Source organism: Nelumbo lutea, chromosome 3, assembly GCF_056320005.1.
Source record: "Nelumbo lutea isolate HS-2025 chromosome 3, American lotus-T2T, whole genome shotgun sequence".
NCBI classification, from domain to species: domain Eukaryota; kingdom Viridiplantae; phylum Streptophyta; class Magnoliopsida; order Proteales; family Nelumbonaceae; genus Nelumbo; species Nelumbo lutea.
The window spans coordinates 34,561,907-34,582,533 of NC_142686.1; the positions used below are offsets into that span (position 1 = coordinate 34,561,907).

Consider the following 20,627-nt stretch of genomic DNA (forward strand, 5'->3'; position numbering starts at 1 on the left):
TCACATTTCAAAACATCAAACATTAATAAAATGTTTACTGTTACCAATCAAAAAAAGGACCCCATGTGATTTTTTTTGAAGAATAAGAAGGAAATTCATTAAATTGAAAAAATGCAGTACACCTCAAAGTACTGGTTGTCTAGATGACAAACCATCTGCTTAACAGAATTACACTGAAAAGGAATCAAAATTACATGGATTCAATTCCAAAGTATTCCAGAAGTTCTCTAACAGATCTTCCTTGTGAACTTGGTCAAACTCTGGAAGACTTAGGGCCCAGGCAGAAGTCATATTGCCCACTCCTGCTACCAGATATTCTATGTTTTTTGTCTTGTCTTCAAATACCCTTCTGTTCCTTTCTTTCCATATGACCCAACACACTGCAAATGGAATACAGCTCCATAAGATTTTGGCTTTCTTGCTTACTCTGATTTTAGGCCACAAGGAAAAAATCCCTGCTGATGTCGCTGGATGAAAAGCAGCCACTCCAAACAGATGAGAGAAAAACTTTCACATAAAGTTTGCCAGCATGAGAAGAATAAGTGGAGAACTGTTTCCTCTGCTTGGCAGCACATATAGTTGCAATTTGCAAGCTGCAAGCCTCTGGATTTCAGATGATCGCAAGTTAAGATACCATCATGTGCCACCAACCATGCAAAAGCCTCTACTCTTGGGGGAACAGGATTGCCCCACACTCCCTTTATCTGATTTGAACCCTTACCATCTCTCAAAAGAGCCTTATAAAAGGATTTAACTGAAAATTGTCCTTCTTTGCAGTCTTCCACTTCTTGGTCCAATAAAGGTCTCCTAAACTTTGGATTCCAGACCACTTTCTATCCCCTCCACTCGTAGCACTGCTCAATAGACACTTGCTGATCTGTCAGTTTATAAAGTCTAGGACACACCTCACATAATGTTCCCACCTCCAAGCACTCGTCTTCCCAAAACCTTACCCTTAAACCTTCCCCCACTTTAAACTTAACTAAAGTTCTGAAATTTTGATTGAAGCTCATGATTCCCTTCCATACACATACCCCTTAGGAGCTTCTTACCTCCTTGGATTCCCACCCGAATCTCATCACTCCATATTTCCCGACCACCACCCTTCTCCATAATGCCTCCCTTTCTCCCTCTTGCCCAAACCTCCACAGCCATTTCCCCAACAGAGCTTTATTAAATAGCTTTACCCTCCTCAGCCCTAAGCCTCCCCCTTCCTTTGCTCTACAAACCTTTTCCCACTTAACCAGGTGGAATTTTTTGGTCCCCCCCCCCCACCCCTTCCCAAAGAAATTCCTGCTGAATTTTTTCCACCTTTGCAGCCACTTCTTTGGGGACTTTCAAAAGGGAAAGGTAATATGTTGGTAGGCTTGAGAGAATACTCTTGATGAGTGTGATTCTCCCACCCAAAGAAAGGTACTTGGCTTTCCATCTGTCTAACCTCTCCACCCTTTCTAATAAAGGCTTCCATATACTACTTGATGATGCCCTTGCTCCCACCGGTAAACCAAGATACATGAAAGGCAGCTCCCCTACCTTACATTCCAGCACCTCTGCATACATTGTCACTACCTCAACTCTTGTGTCCCCAATTCCTATAAAAAAACTCTTCTCTAAGTTCACCTTTAGGCCAGTCAGCATCTCAAAATTGGCTAAAATAGCTCTTAGATTCAAGGCTTGGGTTCCTGAAGCGTCTAGGAATATTAGGGTATCATCAGCATATTGTAGATGAGTGGTATACAGGCCTTCATTTCCAACTTTGAATCCTTCTATCCATCCCTTCTGTAGTCCTTTCTTTATGATCAAGTTAAGTGCCTCCATGACTATGACAAACAGGAAAAGGGGAGAGTGGATCCCCTTGTCTCAACCCTCTAGAGGTTTGAAAAAATTCTGATGACACACCATTAATTAACGGTGAGAAAGAGGCTGAAAAAATGCACCCATATATTCAACCCCTCCAAACCTCCCCAAACCCCATCAACCTTTGCATTTCCTCCAAAAATCCCCATTCAACATGGTCATAAGCCTTTTCTATGTCTAGCTTACAAACCAAACCTGGTCTTCCGCTTCTTAACCTAGAATCTATACATCCACTAGCCACCAACACCCCATCCAGAATCTGTCTACCTTCTACAAAGGCCATCTGAGTCTCCCCCATCACCTCCTGAATCACTTTTCTCAGCTTACCTGCCAGTACTTTTGCCAATATTTTGTAAGGGCTACTCAACAAACTAATTGGCCTGAGTTCTGTTATGTTCACTGCACCGTTTTTCTTCTGTTTTAAAGAAATGAAGATCACATTCACCCTCCTATCTAGTTTCTTGGATTCCCAGAACTTCTTGAATATCTGCATAAAATTCTCTTGTAAAAAATATCAGCAGATTTTAATGAAGTTAAAGTTAAAACCGTCTGGCCCTGGTGCTTTGTCCCCATTGGTTTTTTGGGGGGCCTCCACATCTCCTACTTCAAGATCCCTTTCTAGCCAACCTGCCCATGTGATTTTCACAGAAGGTATATTTCATTTATTGGTTGAATATTAATCAGTTGGAAATTCTGTAACTACTCTTATTTGCTTCTTGTAGATGTTTATTTTTTTTCTCCATTTCTAAATCACCACCCTAGCTCTTACTGCCTCTCTTATTCTCACTTTATCTTACCTTCCTCTTGTTGTTATTTCTGTTATCAAGTTTCTACAGTCCTTGAACAATTCAACTGCATCTGCTTCCCTTCTTTTTCTTGATTTTGAGATACATTTAGGCTGTGTTTGGTTTGAAAGAGAAGGTAGGGCAACCTATGCAAGGTTTTATAGGTTTCCCTACCTTCCCCTACCTTTTCTTTCAAACCAAAAGAGCCTTAGGTTCTGTCCAACTAAGGGCCTTGTGGGAAGAGCTGGATGAAATTGCAATGTGCCAACCAGCTGGTTGGTAAGGTCTCTTGTTGGTCGTAGCGGAGACTTGGGATCGAATCCTGCCTGTACCTTGGGTTGGGGGATGGGCTACACCCCATTGTGTAGCCCTTCAAAAGATATCAAAAAAAAAAAAAAGAAAAGAGTTACATGAAATTCAAAGTTCATAGAGCTGCCTTTGATTCATCAGTATGGATTTTAATGTGGTACGAAGAGTTAACAAAATGAAAGGTGGCTAGAGAGCTTTTTGGCCTTTATTGCTACTCAGTGTGGTGCAAGCTAATGTTGCACAGCTTTGTTAGCTGAAGCCTTTGCTGTGCTTGAAGGCCTTAAAATTGCTGAAGATCTGAATTCATCACTTCATTTTGGAATCTGATATCAAAGAGCTTATAAGGTCGTTGCAGAGAAAGGATGAATTTCAGCAAGGTTATTATCTTTTTGTGGATTGTCAACAATGATGCTGTTTTCTCTCTTGTTAAGAAATTCAAACAGGATAGCCCCCTGTTTGGCCTCTCGTGGCAATGGTGTTAAATCGGGAGAGGTTTGGTCTCCAACCTAAATAGTTGGTTGATGTTATTATATATGACTCTTCTAATGTTAGTGGTTCTCTTGTCTAGTTTTAGGTCCTGTATTTTTTTTTAGTTTTAGGTTTTGTAGAGTGGTTCTCTTGGTCTTGGTGTTTCTTTTTCTGTTTGTTTGAACGAAAGGTCTCTTATGAGAAGATTTGGGGAGTTTATTTTTTGTAACAACCTTATTTATCCTCAAGTAGCAAATCATATGTGACCAAATGGTTAGACTCCTATAATTAGGACGTAGAGAGATGATTGAAGAATGGTGGAGAAACAACTTGGCTGTTACTGAATGTGCCATTCCACTCTCTTTAATGTCATATCCATTATTATTATGGGCCTTCAAATAATTTGTCAATCTTTCAGTTCATTAACTTTTTGGCCTGCCACGTGGCTCTTCTGGACCCTTCAACTTGCAACAAAATTACTTTTCATTGGTGCCGTAGATGGTCTTCTCTGTACTTGAATCTAGTTGCCCCCAATTTTGCTGCTACTTATAGCTTCCTATGAATCTGAACCTTTTTGTTGCATTGGCTTCCAAGAGCAAAGGGATGAACATCTTATGCATGTGACAATGAGAATAATAGCGATCAACATGGATATTTTGGAGAAGTGATTTGTTAGGATCATCATCTCTATGATGATGGGAAGAGCTAGAAAATCTTCTCTCACTGATATGGTAAAATACATTGGAGGTTTTAAAAGGCTAAAGGTGGATACTAGGCGTAAGCCTTGAGGCGTCATTTTATAGCCAACTTATATATTTTCTTCTTATTACATACATATTCTTTTTAATATGAACCTTATATATATTAATTTTAATTTATGTTTATAATTTCGTTTATCTAAATTAGTTAATATATGCATACTAAAATTATTTGTAATATTTTGTGCATTAAGGATACAATTTATTTATTTTATAGCAATTTTTATATTTATATTCATTTTTGTCTTAAAACTAATCATATGTTTTATGGTAATAATTCACCTAAATAAAATTATCCATTTAGTTAATTTACTTAAATTAATCATATATATATATATATATATATATATATTCAATTTCCTTATATATTTTTCAACTATATATTTTTCATAGTTAATTTATATATTTATTTTTTTACTAAATTATGTTATTTTTAATGTTGATATATATATATATATATATATATTTAATTTTATTTTACATTTATAACCTTTTTTTACTAAATAAAAGACAGCTATACTTAATCGGTTAATCTATATATTTTCTTTATCTTTTTTCAATATAAGCCATTAAATCACTTCTTTCCATTTAAATCTCTCTTAACCCCTTTCTAACTCTAATGAAGCATAGATAAATTAGATGGGCTGGTTCGTGTTTAAGGGTTAAAAATAAAAATACAAAAACCATTCATATTGGTGAAAGGCTGCGCACCTATATTACCGGACTTTTTCCGAATTCCGATATCAAACTCGGACTATTTGGACATAAATTGGGCCAGGAAGTATGCTTGCAGCCTTGTGGCCCATATTGTCTGGCCTTAGGCCTAGAATGTGGGCTTGCATTTGGGCTGGGCAACAGTTGGTCCAACTGAATCACGACTCATGAGTCATGACGCATGAGTGCCAGACTCATTTCCATTTTCCGCTTGTATTTCACCTCTCTCTCAGTCTCTCAGTCTCTCAGTAAACCCTAGCTAAATCACAGGAAACCCAAATCAGAACCGGAGAGGGAGGACGAAAAGGTACAGAAATGGCTAGGACTGCGACCCGTGCGATCTCGTTTTTGTCGTCAACTCCGTCGAGAGGTTTGTCAACGGCAATGGCGACAGTCACCGCGAGCAAGGACAAGGAGAGCTCTCTGTACCGTCGATTGTCCGCTCTGGGTGGCAGCGAAGCTAGTGTGGTCGATACTCTGAACGAATGGGTGAAAGAGGGGAAGTCTGTTAAGAGGGTCGAGATCATCGGTTACGTCAATCAGCTCCGCAAGTACAAGAAGTACAAACACGCTCTCCAGGTTGATCTCTTGTGTCCCTTCCTTTCCTTTGTTACTTTGTTCTATACCAAGAGACTCTTCGTAGTTTCTGTATATGTGGGTCTTCTTGGTATTAAACTTTTAACGTCAACACAGAATCTCTGTTAATTTTCTTTTTCAAAGTTTCCCTGATTGATTAATAATGGCTTCCATATAAGTACCAGGTCGATACTAGTATATGTGACACTTAAATTCAATCAGCACGTTTTCTGTTTTTAGGAATTTGTGAATCGATTTAGCAATGGAAGCAAAAACAAAAAACGAAGTCACAATGTATGATTCATGCCTTCACCAAATAAATGTTGACGTACAAACAACCATATAGGAATGCATATATGGTTGTTCATTTTTCAATATCAAAGACCTAAATTTGGATATTAGTATCCCATCCTATATGCTGATACCCTGCTATTTACGTTTTTAGCCATGCATCTCTCTTGGTACTAACTACTTGCAACTTTCTAATGGAACTTCTAACATTTGCAGAGTTTGTTTTTTCTAGATTCGGTACAACATATCACATATATACTTTTAAGGAGCTTTCATCAGAAAAGATGGTTTGTTGAAAAGGGTCGATTACTTAATGTGATAATAAATCTTAGGCAACAAGGTGCCCTTGGAGGGTTGCCTTGTCTAATCGCCAAGAAGATTTGTACATGGTCTTATGAAATACTTTTATATTCTTATTTCTTTTTGAGATTATTATTATAAAGCAAACATTACTAAACTAAAATATTCATTTTGTGTGTTTATATACACGTTTCTTTTTATTATTATTTTAATCGTTAGGGTTTAATCAATACACACATTGCTAAATGCTGTCTTCAACCCTCAAAGACCTAAAAACCTGAACCAATAAGTAAGGAAGGACTTAAAATTTTCTTCATCTTCCACCTTTTTCTTTTATTTATTTATTTTTCTTCTCACCTCTATATTTTCTGATTTTTTTTTTTATTTCTTCTTTTTCTTCTCTTGAATATGTTGATTTTCTATACCTTAACATGAAGTTTATACTTCTCTTATGAAAATTATGGATAATTATTAAGGAAATATGGTTGCTAGTTGCTATTGAACCTAAGGAACTACCTTAGGATATATGATTTTCACTTTAAAAAATCCACTGCCTAGGTGATGCCTAGGTGCCCGCCTAATCAACTACGTGACAAGGTGCCCCCTGTTGTCGCCTAGCCTTGCCTTGGCGCCTTGAAAACTGTCAGAATTTTATTTTAACATTAAGTGATCACTCTCAGGCTCAAACCACAATGTTGCATGGACTCTGTCCTAAGTGGATGTAAGTGTCCAAGCTGGACAAGTGCTGGGTTCTGAGTTCGACACCATGGATTTTTGGACAATACAGAATAACATTTTCCTTTATAAGTGAATAGCTAATGTACATAAAAATAGCTATGTTTTCTAGAAACCATTGTTAAGAGCAAAGATAAAGATAAGGTTCTAGGCTTTTCCTATACACACACGCGTGAAGTACCCATGTTAATAATGCACTGTAAATATGCTTAAAGCTTCAATTTTATTTTAGTTGATTGCTCATTGAGATTGTATGAAGTCTGCTGTCACATATATTGGTATATACTACACATTCTAGTTTTATTTTTTATTTATTTTTATCATTTTCCCTGCAGTAATGTCATGATCTAGTAGTTTACCAAGCATGGTGCCAAGTTTTAGCTTAACTTCTGTGTCCACCAAGTATTTTGACCATGTAGAGTTATAGATGAATTGCCAAGTAGTTGAAAAATTGCAATATACAAATATACAATTTAGCATGATTCTGATCAATCCAAAGCTAAAAGTTATTTGATTTCCGGTAAGAATGGTTATTTAGGTGGTACTTATCTTATTTTCTTTTCATCTCATATGCAGCTACTGAAATGGATGGAGAAAAGGGGCAGGGATTTGACCCATGGTGACCAGGCCATACGTTTAGATCTTCTGTCAAAAGTTGAGGGGATAGCTTCAGCAGAGAAGTACTTTGACAGTCTCAAGGAGTCTGCAAAGAACAAGCTAACCTATGGAGCACTCCTAAATTGTTATTGCAAGGAGAAGATGGTAGATAAAGCAATGTCTCTCTTTGAGAAGATGAAGAAACTGAGCGTTGCTTCTACTTCTTTAGCCTATAACAATCTAATGGCCCTGAACATGAGGATGAGCTATCCTAAGAAGGTTGCTCCATTGGTAGAAGAAATGAAGAAGAATCAAATAGTGCCTGATATTGTTACTTATAACTTATTGATGAATAGCTATGCCTATTTGCACAACATCGAAGGAGTTGAGAGGGTTGTGGAGGAAATGAATACAAATGGCATAAGATTTGACTGGGCCACGCATGCCAACTTGGCTACCATTTATGTCAAAGCAGGACTTTTTGACAAGGCAAAAACAGCTCTTGAAGAGCTTGAGAAAGTGGCCAACCTTCATGATCGGGAGGCTTTTCATGTTCTCATTTGCTTATATGCACGTATGTCTAACTTGGAAGGTGTCAATCGGGTTTGGCAGTCTTTGAAATCAGCCTTTCCAAAGGTTACCAATGCTAGTTATCTCGTCATGCTTAAGGCTTTATGCACAATGGGTTATAGAGATACTGCAAAGGAGTGTTTTAAGGAATGGGAATCGGTTTGCTTGACCTATGACATCAGGTTGGCAAACATCCTTATTGATTCTTACCTCAGTCAATTCATGATCAAAGAAGCTGAGCTGCTTTGTGAAAGTGCAGTGCAAAAGGGTGCCAAACCTAACTTTAGAACACTAGAGATGTTCATGAACTACCACTTGATGAAACAGCAAATGGATTTGGCTTTGGATTATTTGAAAACTGCTGCTTCTAAAGCAAAAGTTGAACGAAATAAGTGGCAGCCAAGCCAAGAAACGGTAAGTGTGTTCCTGAAGTACTTTGAGGGCAAAAAGGATGTTGGTGGTGCAGAGGAGTTATGTGATAGCTTGAAAAAGTTACGATGTCTCAATTCTGAAGCCTATAGTTCCCTGCTTCGTACATATATTGCTATTGGCAAAACAGATCCTGAGATGCGAAAGAGGATGGCAGCTGATGGGATTGAGATGAATTCTGACATCAATAAGTTACTTGAAAAGGTCTGCCCAAAGTAGGGAATTGGTGCCAGCTTAAGTAACTGGTATTATGGAAATGGTTGTCTGAGCATTAGGATTAATGAAGTCCTGCAAGGAACAGGTGGAATTTGAGAGTCTTACAGTCGGACCAACACACTGTGCAAACCTACACTTGATGTTTGGTTGTACTTTGATCAAGATTAGAAATAGCACGACACGGTAAACTGTGTTAGTTTCTGTTAGGCAACTCAGCCATCTGCAGAAAGGCATTTAACAATGGCAGTGGAGTATCTCCCATGTAACAGGGATGATTTTAAAGTGAAAGTTGCATCCTTAAACTATGTATAAGAATTTGCTAGTCAGACGTTTTGCTATTCTTAAAAAATTTTGCGGGGCATGCACGTCTTCTTAATAACAATGAACTGTAGAAACAGTTTTCTATTGATTTTATATGTAGTAGTCGGCTTTTTTTTCTTTTTTCTTTCTTCTTGCTTCTTCTTCTTTTTTTTTACTTTGCTTCCTGTAGTGTGCAACTCATTAGTGCTGCTGAACTGAAATATCAATTTGTATTTTTTAATAAGTTCATGAGTTATCTCCTTGGATGTGAACTGATCCTTCAGTCAAACCATCTTAAATCAGCCGCCTCAGCTAATCCCAAAGATGTAGGAGGAAAAGGTCCGTAGAATTCAGACAGGCAAGCATGAATCCTTTGTTTTTTTTTTTTTTTCTCATTCTATATGTAGAGAAAACAAAGTAATGCATTGTAATGTGGAGAAAGCAGAGGAAAACAGTAGAGAATGAGAGGAACTCAACTGAACTAAGCCTTGCGGCCCCAACCATATGCATGGTGCTTTCATCTCATCTAGTTATCCACTCGTTCTATTTAATTAACTAGCTTTTAAGTTGGTCTTAATTTTCTGGTTTTCTAACTTTTTTTTGTCTTTTTCCCTTGCCCAAACCCATCTGTCAGTTTATTGGCTAGGTCTTCTAAAGCCTATTTGTATCTTTGATGGAGATGACATAAACAGACAGTTTTGTGATCATAACTCTGGATGGAAAATTAGGGTCTCCAATAACAAACTCAAATATTTGTGATCTTAACTCTTAAGAAGCCAAATTATTGTAGTGAAATGTCTAGCAGACAACTCAATTGAATTGCGCCATGTGGCTCAACGGAGCTACAATCAGATATACCTCTGTTTCCTTTGCTTCGGATGAAAATGAAAAATAAAATTGAAATCTAGTAAAGGCAATGATCTTTACCAGTAGATAATAATAAATTTCTGTTGGTCGCAATAGCAATCGCCTGGCTCATAAATATGCTAAAATTGGTTTAAGTCTTTATCATGTAACCACTTGGTCTGTTATACCTGACGGGCTTCTGAATGCTTTTGTTAAGAGAGAGTTTGTATTGATTTGCTGCCAATGAATGGAGTTGTTGGGCATTCAAAAATTACAAATAAATTTCTATCCAAACACAGCCTAAATTTACTTAGAAATTGAAATGGCAAACCATCCATTCTTTTGTTTACTGTCAGAACTCAGAAACACACTTCCATTGTTCCACTGGAGTCTGGAGGGACAATTTCTTTGGATCTGTTAATATCATGGCACAGATACATGGATTTAATGCGTACACCGTCTAAAAAGCAGAATTTCCTTTAAAAGTGAGTTTTTTTTCATATCCTACTATGGCTGCTCGTACTCTTCATTAAACAATCTATTCCTGGCAAATCACCTCAAGCAGATTTTTTATCTCATCAGTCATCTCAATCTTATCGTCTTCCATCCTTTTAGGCAATGCAGGATCTCTTCTCCCAGCAGCTACGTACGTTCTAAGCAATAAATGGTATACTTCGGAATTAAGACAATTAACTTCCTTCAGCATCTTGCAGAATTTTTCAGCACCTTCAACATTTCTCTCTTCCTCAAAATACTTCAAGAATGTTTCCACCCTTTCCTGAGTTGGTTGCCATTCATTATTCTTAACTTTAGAGACAGCTGCTTCCATGTGCTTCAGAGCCAAATCACCATTGCGGGCTTTCAAGAAGAAATCCATGAACATCTCCGATGTCCTGAAGTTGGGTGCTGAACTTCTCTGAATGGCACCGTTACAAACTGATTCTGCTTCTTCTAACATATCCCGTCTGAGGCAAGTACTTATGTAAACATTAGCCAACCTCATATCATAGCTTGAGCAACTTGCCTCCCATTCCTTGAAGCATGTTTTGATGCCATCAAAATCATCAAGCCTAGCAAGAGCCTGAAGCATGACAAGATAGCTCAAGTTGGTAATCTTCGGAAGTGCTAATTTTAAGGAAGCCCAAACCCGATTAACCTCTGACAAATTAGACGTACCTGCATACAAGCTAATTAGAAAGTGGTATGCCATGCGATCACGGGGCTTCATCTGTTTCTCCAATTGTTTAAGAGCTAACTCAGCCTTCTCAAACAAACCAGCCTCAACATAAGCAACAGCCACATTACTATATGTGTTCCAATTGACATTGTCACCAATCTCTCTTTCTACCTCTGCTAGAACTCTCTCCATTTCTGCAAAATCTTTTGTAGAAGCATAGCTAGCAATTAATACATCATAAGTAAAATTATCTGGTGAGATGTTTTTCTCCTTCATTGCTTGTAATAAGAGGGGAACCTCCGCTGATTTGCCCAGTCTCATGTACAAGGTCATTAGATTGTTATAGGCCAAAGTTGAACTGAAACCCAATTCACTCATCTTCTCAAACAGAGCTAGAGCTTTATCTTTCATTTTTTCCTTGCAATAACAGTTCAGCAAAGCTCCATAGGTTAATCGGTTCTTTGCAGGTTCAGAAAGGCTGTTGAAGTACTCTTCTGCAGAATGTATACCCCTAGTCTTCGACAAAAGATCGAGACGAACAGCATAGTCACTGTAGGATAGAACAGTATCCCTCTTCTCCATCCACTCCATTAGCTGCGTAAGTGATACAAGTAAATAGGTGAAAAAAATCTGTGCAAAAGTAGAAATTCAATATCCATTTTGTAGAATTCAGAATAGTGGAAAATAACAGAGCCAAAGACATAGAATAAATAAACAAGGTAGAAGGCAGAAGAGCATAAATAATCAAGGATAATAAATATGCAGATGAGGGTCTCCACATGATGATTAGTGAATGTTAAATAGTCAATTAAGTATCCAGAAGTTTTAGTATAATGCTCATGAAAGGCCCAACAATGATGTGCTCTAGGCAGCCCTAACATTGCTGGCAGAACAAAAGGATTTAAGCCTTTGTGAAGCTAAATCTTCTGAGTAAGAAAACCTAGCATAAGTAATGTGTGATAGAGAGAATCCCTACAGCCTAACTTATCTAGTCAAAGGGGATAGAGAGAAGCTTCCCTTTGGCATAATAAGCACTGGTCCCCAAGAACAGTAATCAAACAGAAAACCTAGCATAAGTAATGTGTGATACCAAACTACCAATGGGGTGTTTTATTTTGTATGCTATATGAACAGAGCATTGGATGCCCATAAATACTCCAACTCTGGTGTAAGCAAGAGATGCACTTTAGAAAAACACGTAGAGCAATCTCTGTCTTAAAACAGAAACATGGATCTTATTAAGAGTGCAATAGTACATAAACTAACAAAACTTCCACTTATCCTAGACTTTAAGATAAGAGTAGAAAACATTAAGTCACCCCCATATGGTAATACCCTAATGGAATTTCTGCCTGGTCATTCCTTGGTGAGGCAAGCCATCTTTTATCTGTTAGCATTTCTTTTGAAAGGTAAGGTAAAGAGTTTGTTAAAAGAAAAAAGAAAATAGAGTTCAACAATTTCCTGGCAGAGAGAGTTCTAACCAAGAAAAAAAAAACCAGCTTACAAAGATGTGGCCTCTCATATACTGTGTCTCAAGCACCAAGGACCTTCTACTTGAGATTGCATCCATCTGATCATAGTTTGTTAGTCTCCTTCTAGAATTCCTTCCTAACCTAATGCAAATGCAATTCTCAGCCCATGTACTAGTGCAAGAATCTTCCCCTGAAGGAATCTCCTTCCGACTTGGGTCCAAACTAAATCCAAATGCTTTCTCTAAAGAATAAATAGTTTAGTAATTATTCATTAAAAAGATCAACCCACTTTATTTGAAACGGGTGTTATGCTTTCCCCATGCCAGCGTATATTCACTTAAGGCAACAAACCAAAAGCCGGTGTTTACTGGAAAAACAAAGCCTTTATTTCAGGAAAACCTTTGAACCATAGAAAATTGAAACCATAAAGCTTATGATCACTCGGTAACAAGTTAAACACACTGCCTAAGGAAATGTCTAATTTAGAGGAACCCATCCACTTTATGGCTGAAATAGAAGAAGTCCTCCAGAGAAGATACCAAACTAACTTACTTAAAGAACTTAAAGAAAACTTCTCTTATTAAAAATTCAAATTTTAAAAGAAATAAATAAAAATAGTTTAACAGTCCTAGGCATTGGCAGCATTTTCGTCTACATTTTAATGTTTTCATTCTACAATGGTAAATATTAATGAAGCTTCTTTAGCTAGACTAGCCAATTGAGCAGACTATTAAAAAAGCCCTCTGAGAAGAAAATTAAACTGAAACTAATAAGCACTTCATATGATACCTATCAAACCAAAAACAAGATGTTAATCATCATCAATTTCTAACAAATTCTGTATTTCGATGTGTGTGTGTGAGAGAGAGAGAGAGACTAACATCAAGGGCATGCTGGAATCTCTTGTACTTGCGGAGTTCCTTGATGCAAGATTCGATCTGGCGTTTCTTGACAGATTTTCCCTCCCTCACATATTTATTGACCGCCTGGGATACACTCCCCCCCGTGGCGCCCAAAGCCGATAATCTACGGTACAGGGAATCTGCTTTTTCCTTTTGGGGCTTCACCTCCGTTACCACCGCCGTACACAGCTTTCTCGCTGCCGCTGCTCCTGCCCATATCAGACGAGTCGCGTTTTTCATCTCTCTCTCTCTCTATCTCTCTGCGTTTTGTAATGTTTGGTAAGTGCTTTCTTCTGTATGTCTCACTCTCACCTCACCAGGGGTTTTGCGAGGTTTTATGCTCCTTCGCCTTCCGTCACTGAAACCTCTTTTTGTCTCCATGGGGGCGGGGTTACACATTTACGATTTTACCCCACCTTCCACGTAAATTCACCCAATGCCCAAAGGTCCAAAACCATTTTGGTATGGAAACCATATCAGACCAAACCGTTTTGTTATGATTCGGTGCGGTTTCTAATATGGTTTGGGGATTTGAAATTTTATTGGACTTAATCCAATTAGAAAGTCGAAATAGTTTCTCTAAAAATTAAAACTTAAAATTTTTATTTTATTAGACTTATAATCTTATGCATTCAATTTAAATATCTATACATGATACATTCATATTGCATTTATACATTTACATTATCGGTTTACGATTTACGATTTACGATTTGATTTATGAAATCTAATAAACCAAACCAAAACCGTAAACTATAATCAAACCGCTTTAGGTGTAAATCAATCAAAACCACAAATTTGGCTTGGTTTTATGATTTGAACCGTATAATGAATACTCCTACTATAATTTGTTGCTTGATTTGCTCCATGATATACGTGATGATAGGCAACACCTTTTTTGAACAGATCCCTAAGCTCCAAGCTGTTGGAAAAGTGATATCCTTCAATCTCAAGGAGAATCAATGACCTAGAAAAGAGAAGAGATGACAAGCTTCGAGTCACTTCATGATGATGGGGTAGTCCTTGAAGTTCATCACTAGATTATGGGCTTCCCAATAAGCATCTTATGCCTCTCCTAGATTTATATGAGCAATCAATCTCGCAAGTTTTGATAGCAAGCACATTGCCTAAATGATCTCTTGCAATGCTAGCAACCGAGCAATAACTAGATTTGTTATGAGAAGCATCAAAATTTATTTTGATAAACTCACCTTTAGGGTATTTCAACAAGATGAGCTTTCGCATTTTATCATGCATGTCATTTGTAATGTTCTTAGAACATTCCAAGTTTTCCATAAACAGGTTCAAGGCAGTCTGAAGGATGATATTGATAAAAACCTTCATATTCAATGTTTTTTTTTTTTTTTTTGTTTTTCAAATTAACCACAAGATGCCCTATTTTACAATCAGCATTAGCACTCATCCTCGTTCGATCGATTATAGATTAGTCATTCTCATTGGGGTCGTCGAGACAAGGGTGAATAGTAGTAGTTCAAATTTGTTTAGCAAAATCACAACTTCTAAAAACATGATTGATATCCTCCTCATACATGCAGACACCATAAGAAGTATTGGGGTGGGGGTGGGGGGGCACTTGAGTCTCTCTCTCTCTCTCTTTGGGTAAAAAGCACTTGAGTCTCCAAACCCTAGAGAACTAGTCTAAAGATTTCCCACCATCCAAAGCTGAATTGCATTTCACAACATAGGTTGACTTGACCAAATGTTCTCCAATTTTGTTTAGGTCCCTAAATCATCTTGTCCTCACCGATGTTTTAGGGAATAAAATTTGATTTAATTCTTATCTAGTAATGTCATTGATTAAATTGATTATCTGCAAATTGATTTTGAAACACACAAGGATGGTAGTATTAGTAAATATGAGGCAATTATCTGCAAATTGTAGAATGAGAATAGTGGAACCACCCTAGAAATTTTGCACCGAATGGAATTCTTGGTTTCTTGAGCTTCCTTCTCCACTTTCTTAGCGAGAGCTTCAACACAAAGCACAAAATATAAGAGAGTGGATCGCCTTGTCTGATCTTCTAGCAGGCTTAAATTCTTTAGAGAGGCACCCATTTCTCGTGAAAATCAAACTTTAATTTTAATAATATTTTCTATAAATTCCATATCAATTTTACATGCCATGATGCCTGAAATCCCTTTTGTTTTCTTCATAGTATATATGAAACATGTCATGGGCAATAAAATGTTATTATTAATTTGACAATTGAGTACAAAGCACTTTGATAGAGGGAAATGATATTATACAAACAAGTGTTTTATTCTGTTAATTAAACTTTTGACTAAACATGTCTAAAGAGTCTAAACTAAGGGTTCAAATTACACCATTAGATACATCATTACACTTCCCCACAAAAAAGGAAAATTTGTTGAGGTATGGACACTAGAAATCAGGTCGCCACAATCACAAACAACAATCGTAAATTTGTATTAATAGCATCGTTCTCCATTATCTGTGTTTTGACCAAAATAACATTATTATTAGAAGAAAACAAGTAAAATGTATCGCGTAATAATGACCAAGTAGTTATCCATCCCATGGTTTTAAAAAATACCCAGAAATGGAATCATTCTAACTATTGGTTTTTGGGTTGATGGTTTGATCACCCGGTTCGAATGGATGGTCTGTTCTGATAAAAAAAACAGCCAAAAAAACTGAACGGATCGACAATTCAACCATCTGGGCCAATTGGTCATTGACTGATTCAATAGTTTTTTTTCCCGGGTCGAACGGTCCAACCATCCAGGTCAACGGTGGTTCAAAAACCATGGTCCATGCCAAACTCATTGAGACCCAACCCTTGGTGATCGATCCTACATCTCTAGACTTCAAGCATTCATCCACCTGTTGAGACACATACTATAATGGAGGAAAAACACCCTGAAACAGATACATCATCAATCCAGTTACAGTGTTTTTCACCCATTGCCTTCTAAGCTAGTAGACTCCGATAGCAAGAGAGCTAAGAGTGGACTCACATATATAAGAAAGAAAGTGGCATTTGGAAATGTGAGAGGGAAGCTTGCACACAGAGGTGCGGGAGGAAAAACCATCTCTCAAGTTTGATCCAAGCAAGGTTTTTAAAATTGACCCGGAGAACGAACCAGTCAGGGGTCTAGTTTCTGGGTCGAATGGTCCAACTGTTCGAACTGAACGGCCGGCCCGTTCTGACAAAAAAAATTAAAAATAAAAAAAATGTCAAAACTATTTGAACAGTTAACTGCCTGAGTCAGCGGTTTGCTAACCAAAATTAACAGTTTTTGACAAAAATCTAGCTTTGGAAAAAAACAAACTGATTCCCAGTTTTTCCAATCCAACCATCCGGTCCGATCCAATCCGGTTTTGAAAACCATGAATCCTAGTAGAGGTAGAAAGCTTTTGAGAGTCATAAAATGGCAATTTAGTGATTACCATATATGAGATGAGGATTTAGCAAGTTCTTCATAATGACTAATGAGGAGTATTATTTACTAATACTCCACTTGTTCAAGATTAATGGGGTCAATCCCCAAGGAAAAAGCTCTATTAGTAAGGATGGTGATCTAATTACAAATATAAGCAAGCAGAAGACCAATACAAATGATTCATTTGAAGTTGGATGCATTGACAATTTTTGTTTTATAGATGCATCAATCAACTCACTTGTTTATATACTTAAGGATAAATTGAATAAGCCTAATAATATAAACTAAAAACATAGCTTTAATATTAACTAAGAATTCTTAGTAGGAAGATCTTATACTTGGCATTGTTGACTTCACACTCTTGAAGATTCCTCATTGAAATCTAAATGAGACCTTGGAGGATCGACATTTATGGTTATATGTTTAGCATTAACTTGACTCATAAATACAAGGTTTTTAAAACCAACTCGGAGAATGATCCAGTCAGGGGTCTTATTCCCGGGTCGAATGGTCAATCCGTTATGACAAAAAACTAAAAAATTAAAAAAACGATCAAAACCGTTGAACAGTTCAAACAATTCAACTGCCCGGGTCAACGATTTTCTGACCAAATCAACATTTTTTGACCAAAATCTAATTTCGTCAAGAAACGCAACCAATTACCTAACCGGTTCTTGTTTTTCCGGTCCGATTTTGAAAACCATGCATAAATATATGGTGGAATGAATGATAGTGGTTGGATTGAAACACCTACCAAGAGTGGAGAATGATGAATTTATGCAAATAGATATCATACTCAAATCTCTACTTGAATCCCTTGTTGTGTTTGGTATCAAAATTAACCAAAGTGTGGATAAGGTGTTATAAAAACTCATGAATGCTTTATTATATAAGAAGCAAAGGAGCTTTAGGAGGAAAATCATTGAGTATTGTTTGACATAGATGTTACAGAATCCTTGTTCAGATTGAAAGGTAAGAATAAGAGGAAAAAATTTAAAATGCCAAAATGAGTTAAGGATAGATACTAAAGACCGGGTTTACAATACTACTCACTTACCCAATAAACACCCATTTGGGAGAGTTTATTTTTAATAATTTATTTGGAAAAAGCCCTTATTTTTTGCTGGGACCACACCAATAAGCACTTATATGTGCTTGGGAAATAAGCTCAAATAAGTGCTTTTTTCAGAACATAAGCCCATTTTGAATATAATTTAATTTTTGTTTTCTTTTTTAAGCACCTTTTAAAAAGTATTTGTTGTGTTTCTGGTCCATCTTGGCCCGCCACATAATTTTCATAATACTTATACTACCCCCCACTTGAAAGAAGTGCTTTTTTTCACCAAATAATCACAAGTGATTATTAGGATAAACACTAATTAATAAGCACTTATCCAATAACAATAAGCACTCCCAATCACCACTATGGAATGATGAAGAAGGCATACGGAGTCACCAATTATTGAATATTGGATGGTCCCTGTGGGCTTTTAAAGACCAAAAGGTTGGATTTGTCTCTTGTTTGTACAAGATCCATTGGCCAATAAGACATCGCCATTGACCCAATGGGCTTGGTCTGGACTGGGATTAGTTTGTGGCTTCAACACAAGCCTAAATCCTTATACAGCCGGAAAATCATTTACCCAAACCATCATCACCATTCGGTTGCATTTGTTTCCAATGTAAATCTGAATTATATACAAATTTTGCACCTGATTCAGTTTTGCATTCATTTATTTGTGACTATGGCTCAGTTTGGGAAGAATGCAACTACAAATATGTTTAGTGCAAAACCTTGTATAGTATTTCTAAACCTTATATTTGTATTCTTCCCAAACTAAGCTTATAATTTGCACTCTAACCTGATGAATTTTTTTTTTTTTTTTTTTTTGCCTCAATTACATATATTAGTAGTGCAGATTTTGCATCTAAAAAATTGATGCATATGAAGTGGGGACCACATCTGGAAGCTTGAAAGTAGGGTTGGGGTGTTTTTTGTTTGTTAGTGGCTGGTTCAACCCCTATTAATGGTGAAGCCTCATTAGGTCGTTATTAAGACAGATGAGACGATGTGTTCATCTCTCATTGGAAGGTATACACTTCCCATGAACCAAAGGGTCCACATGATTTATGTGGCAAGGTGATTCAAACTTCTTATTGATGAGCTAGTTTGGCAAGGTATTTTCTTTTGGAAATAACACTCTTATCCGAGTTGAAACTTGGAAGGAGGACTTTGGCTTTCTCCTGCTTCCACTTAAGCCCTGAAATTTTGCTTTGTTTTAAACGGCAAGCTGAAATTTTGTTTTTATTTGCCATTGGAGGCTTTGCATTTTAGTGCTTGGTTAAGCTTTTGGGGGAGTTATGCTAATGCTGAAATGATCTCTATTGAATGTTTTGATGTCTCATTAATGTTTCCACTGTTTGCAAAGGTTTTCTCAAGTTGTCCTTTCTCAGTGATATATTTTCAGCAAAGTTTTGTCTGCTTTTTTAGTGTTGCATTTTCATTTTCCTTATTGATTGTATTTCCTGGGCTTGTAATATAATTCTGAGAAAAAACAAAATATGAGAACGGAAGATAAAGACCTTATAAATAATTAGGTTGCATTTTATTATAACAAAGGGTATTTTGAAAGCTTGAGCATCAACTAAAATTAAGGTGGAACTCTATTTTACATGGTTTTTAAAATCGAATCGGTCAGGAATCTGGTTACCGGGTCAAATAATCCAATCGTTCGACCTGAAGGTCAATCCATTCTGACAAAAAAAATAAAAGAACTAAAAAAATAAAAAATAGTCAAAATCGTTCGAACGATTAACCGACCGATTCAACGATTTACTGACCAAAATCAACGGTTTAAAAAAAAAAACAAAACCACTCAGATGACCAATTCCTAATTTTTCCAGTCCAACCATCCGGTCTGGTCCAGTTTTGAAAACCAAGCTATTTTATATATATGTTAGTGGATTCAGAGAACTTGGACCACCAGGAGTGATGAGTCCCCAACAAAACAAAAGCTATACGAAACTCATTATGACCACATGAATCCCAAGTTTCCCAACCAAGTGGATATCTGGCCGATCTTTCTATCTAGATCTTTTTACAACTCGAGATCAAAATACACGTTGGGCTTTTTGGAGCTAGCCTTTAAAGACCAAATATTGTTTTGTAATGTATTTCTTCGAATTGCCATTAAATCGGACAGCTGGACTATTTGGCCTGAGAATCGTTTAAGCGATCGGTTTCGTTTTACTCCAAATCTAGTCCTTGGCCAAAAACCGCTGAATCAATTAACGACCCGTTGACCCGGATGGTCGAATCGTCCACCCATTCAACATTTGGCTGTTTTTTATTTTAATTATTTTTTTGTCAGAACAAGCCGTCCATTCGAACCGAACGGTTGAATCGTAAACCAATGGCCAAAACGATTCCATTTTCGAGTCATTTTTTAAAGGAAAAATTCCTTATAGTACCCTATACTTTAGCTTGAGTGACAATTTGTCTCTGAACTTTAAAATGCGACAATTCAATACCTGAACTTTCAAAATGTGACAATCCAATATCCGAACTTTCAAAATGTGACAATCCAGTACCTATCGTTAACTAGTCCATTAATCGACCGTTAAGTGACATTTGAAAAGTCAAAAATGCCTTAAGAGTGCCATCTAATTCTCTTTATCAACCATCCAAACGTTGACAATAAAATGAACAGTCCCAAATTCTATATTCTTCTAAACAGTCACCAACTTTTTTGAATAAAAAAGGCTAAGATTTGGGATTGTTCAGTTTTTTGTCAACGTTTGGATGGTTGATAAAGAGAATTATATGGCATTCGAAGGGCACTTTTGACTTTTCAAATGTCACTTAATGGTTGATTAACGATAGATAATGGATTGTCACA

At 36.9% G+C, this 20,627-nt stretch overlaps 2 protein-coding genes across 2 annotated transcripts; one reads left to right on the plus strand and one right to left on the minus strand.

The window, feature by feature from the left end:
- The first annotated feature begins 5,048 nt into the window (after positions 1-5,048).
- LOC148864173 (pentatricopeptide repeat-containing protein At4g01990, mitochondrial-like) lies at positions 5,049-9,043 on the plus strand. The gene is made up of 2 exons (XM_088974797.1): positions 5,049-5,470; positions 7,370-9,043. The coding sequence occupies exons 1-2, from the start codon at positions 5,207-5,209 to the stop codon at positions 8,606-8,608; spliced, it is 1,503 nt and encodes a 500-aa protein (XP_088830923.1). The 5' UTR covers positions 5,049-5,206; the 3' UTR covers positions 8,609-9,043.
- A 1,013-nt stretch (positions 9,044-10,056) lies between these two features.
- Positions 10,057-13,647, minus strand: LOC148864174 (pentatricopeptide repeat-containing protein At1g02370, mitochondrial-like). Its single transcript, XM_088979043.1, has 2 exons — positions 13,282-13,647; positions 10,057-11,522 (listed from the first exon to the last, which is right to left on the minus strand). Exons 1-2 carry the CDS (start codon positions 13,540-13,542, stop codon positions 10,290-10,292), a joined length of 1,494 nt encoding a protein of 497 aa, XP_088835169.1. The 5' UTR covers positions 13,543-13,647; the 3' UTR covers positions 10,057-10,289.
- Between the last annotated feature and the right edge of the window lie 6,980 nt (positions 13,648-20,627).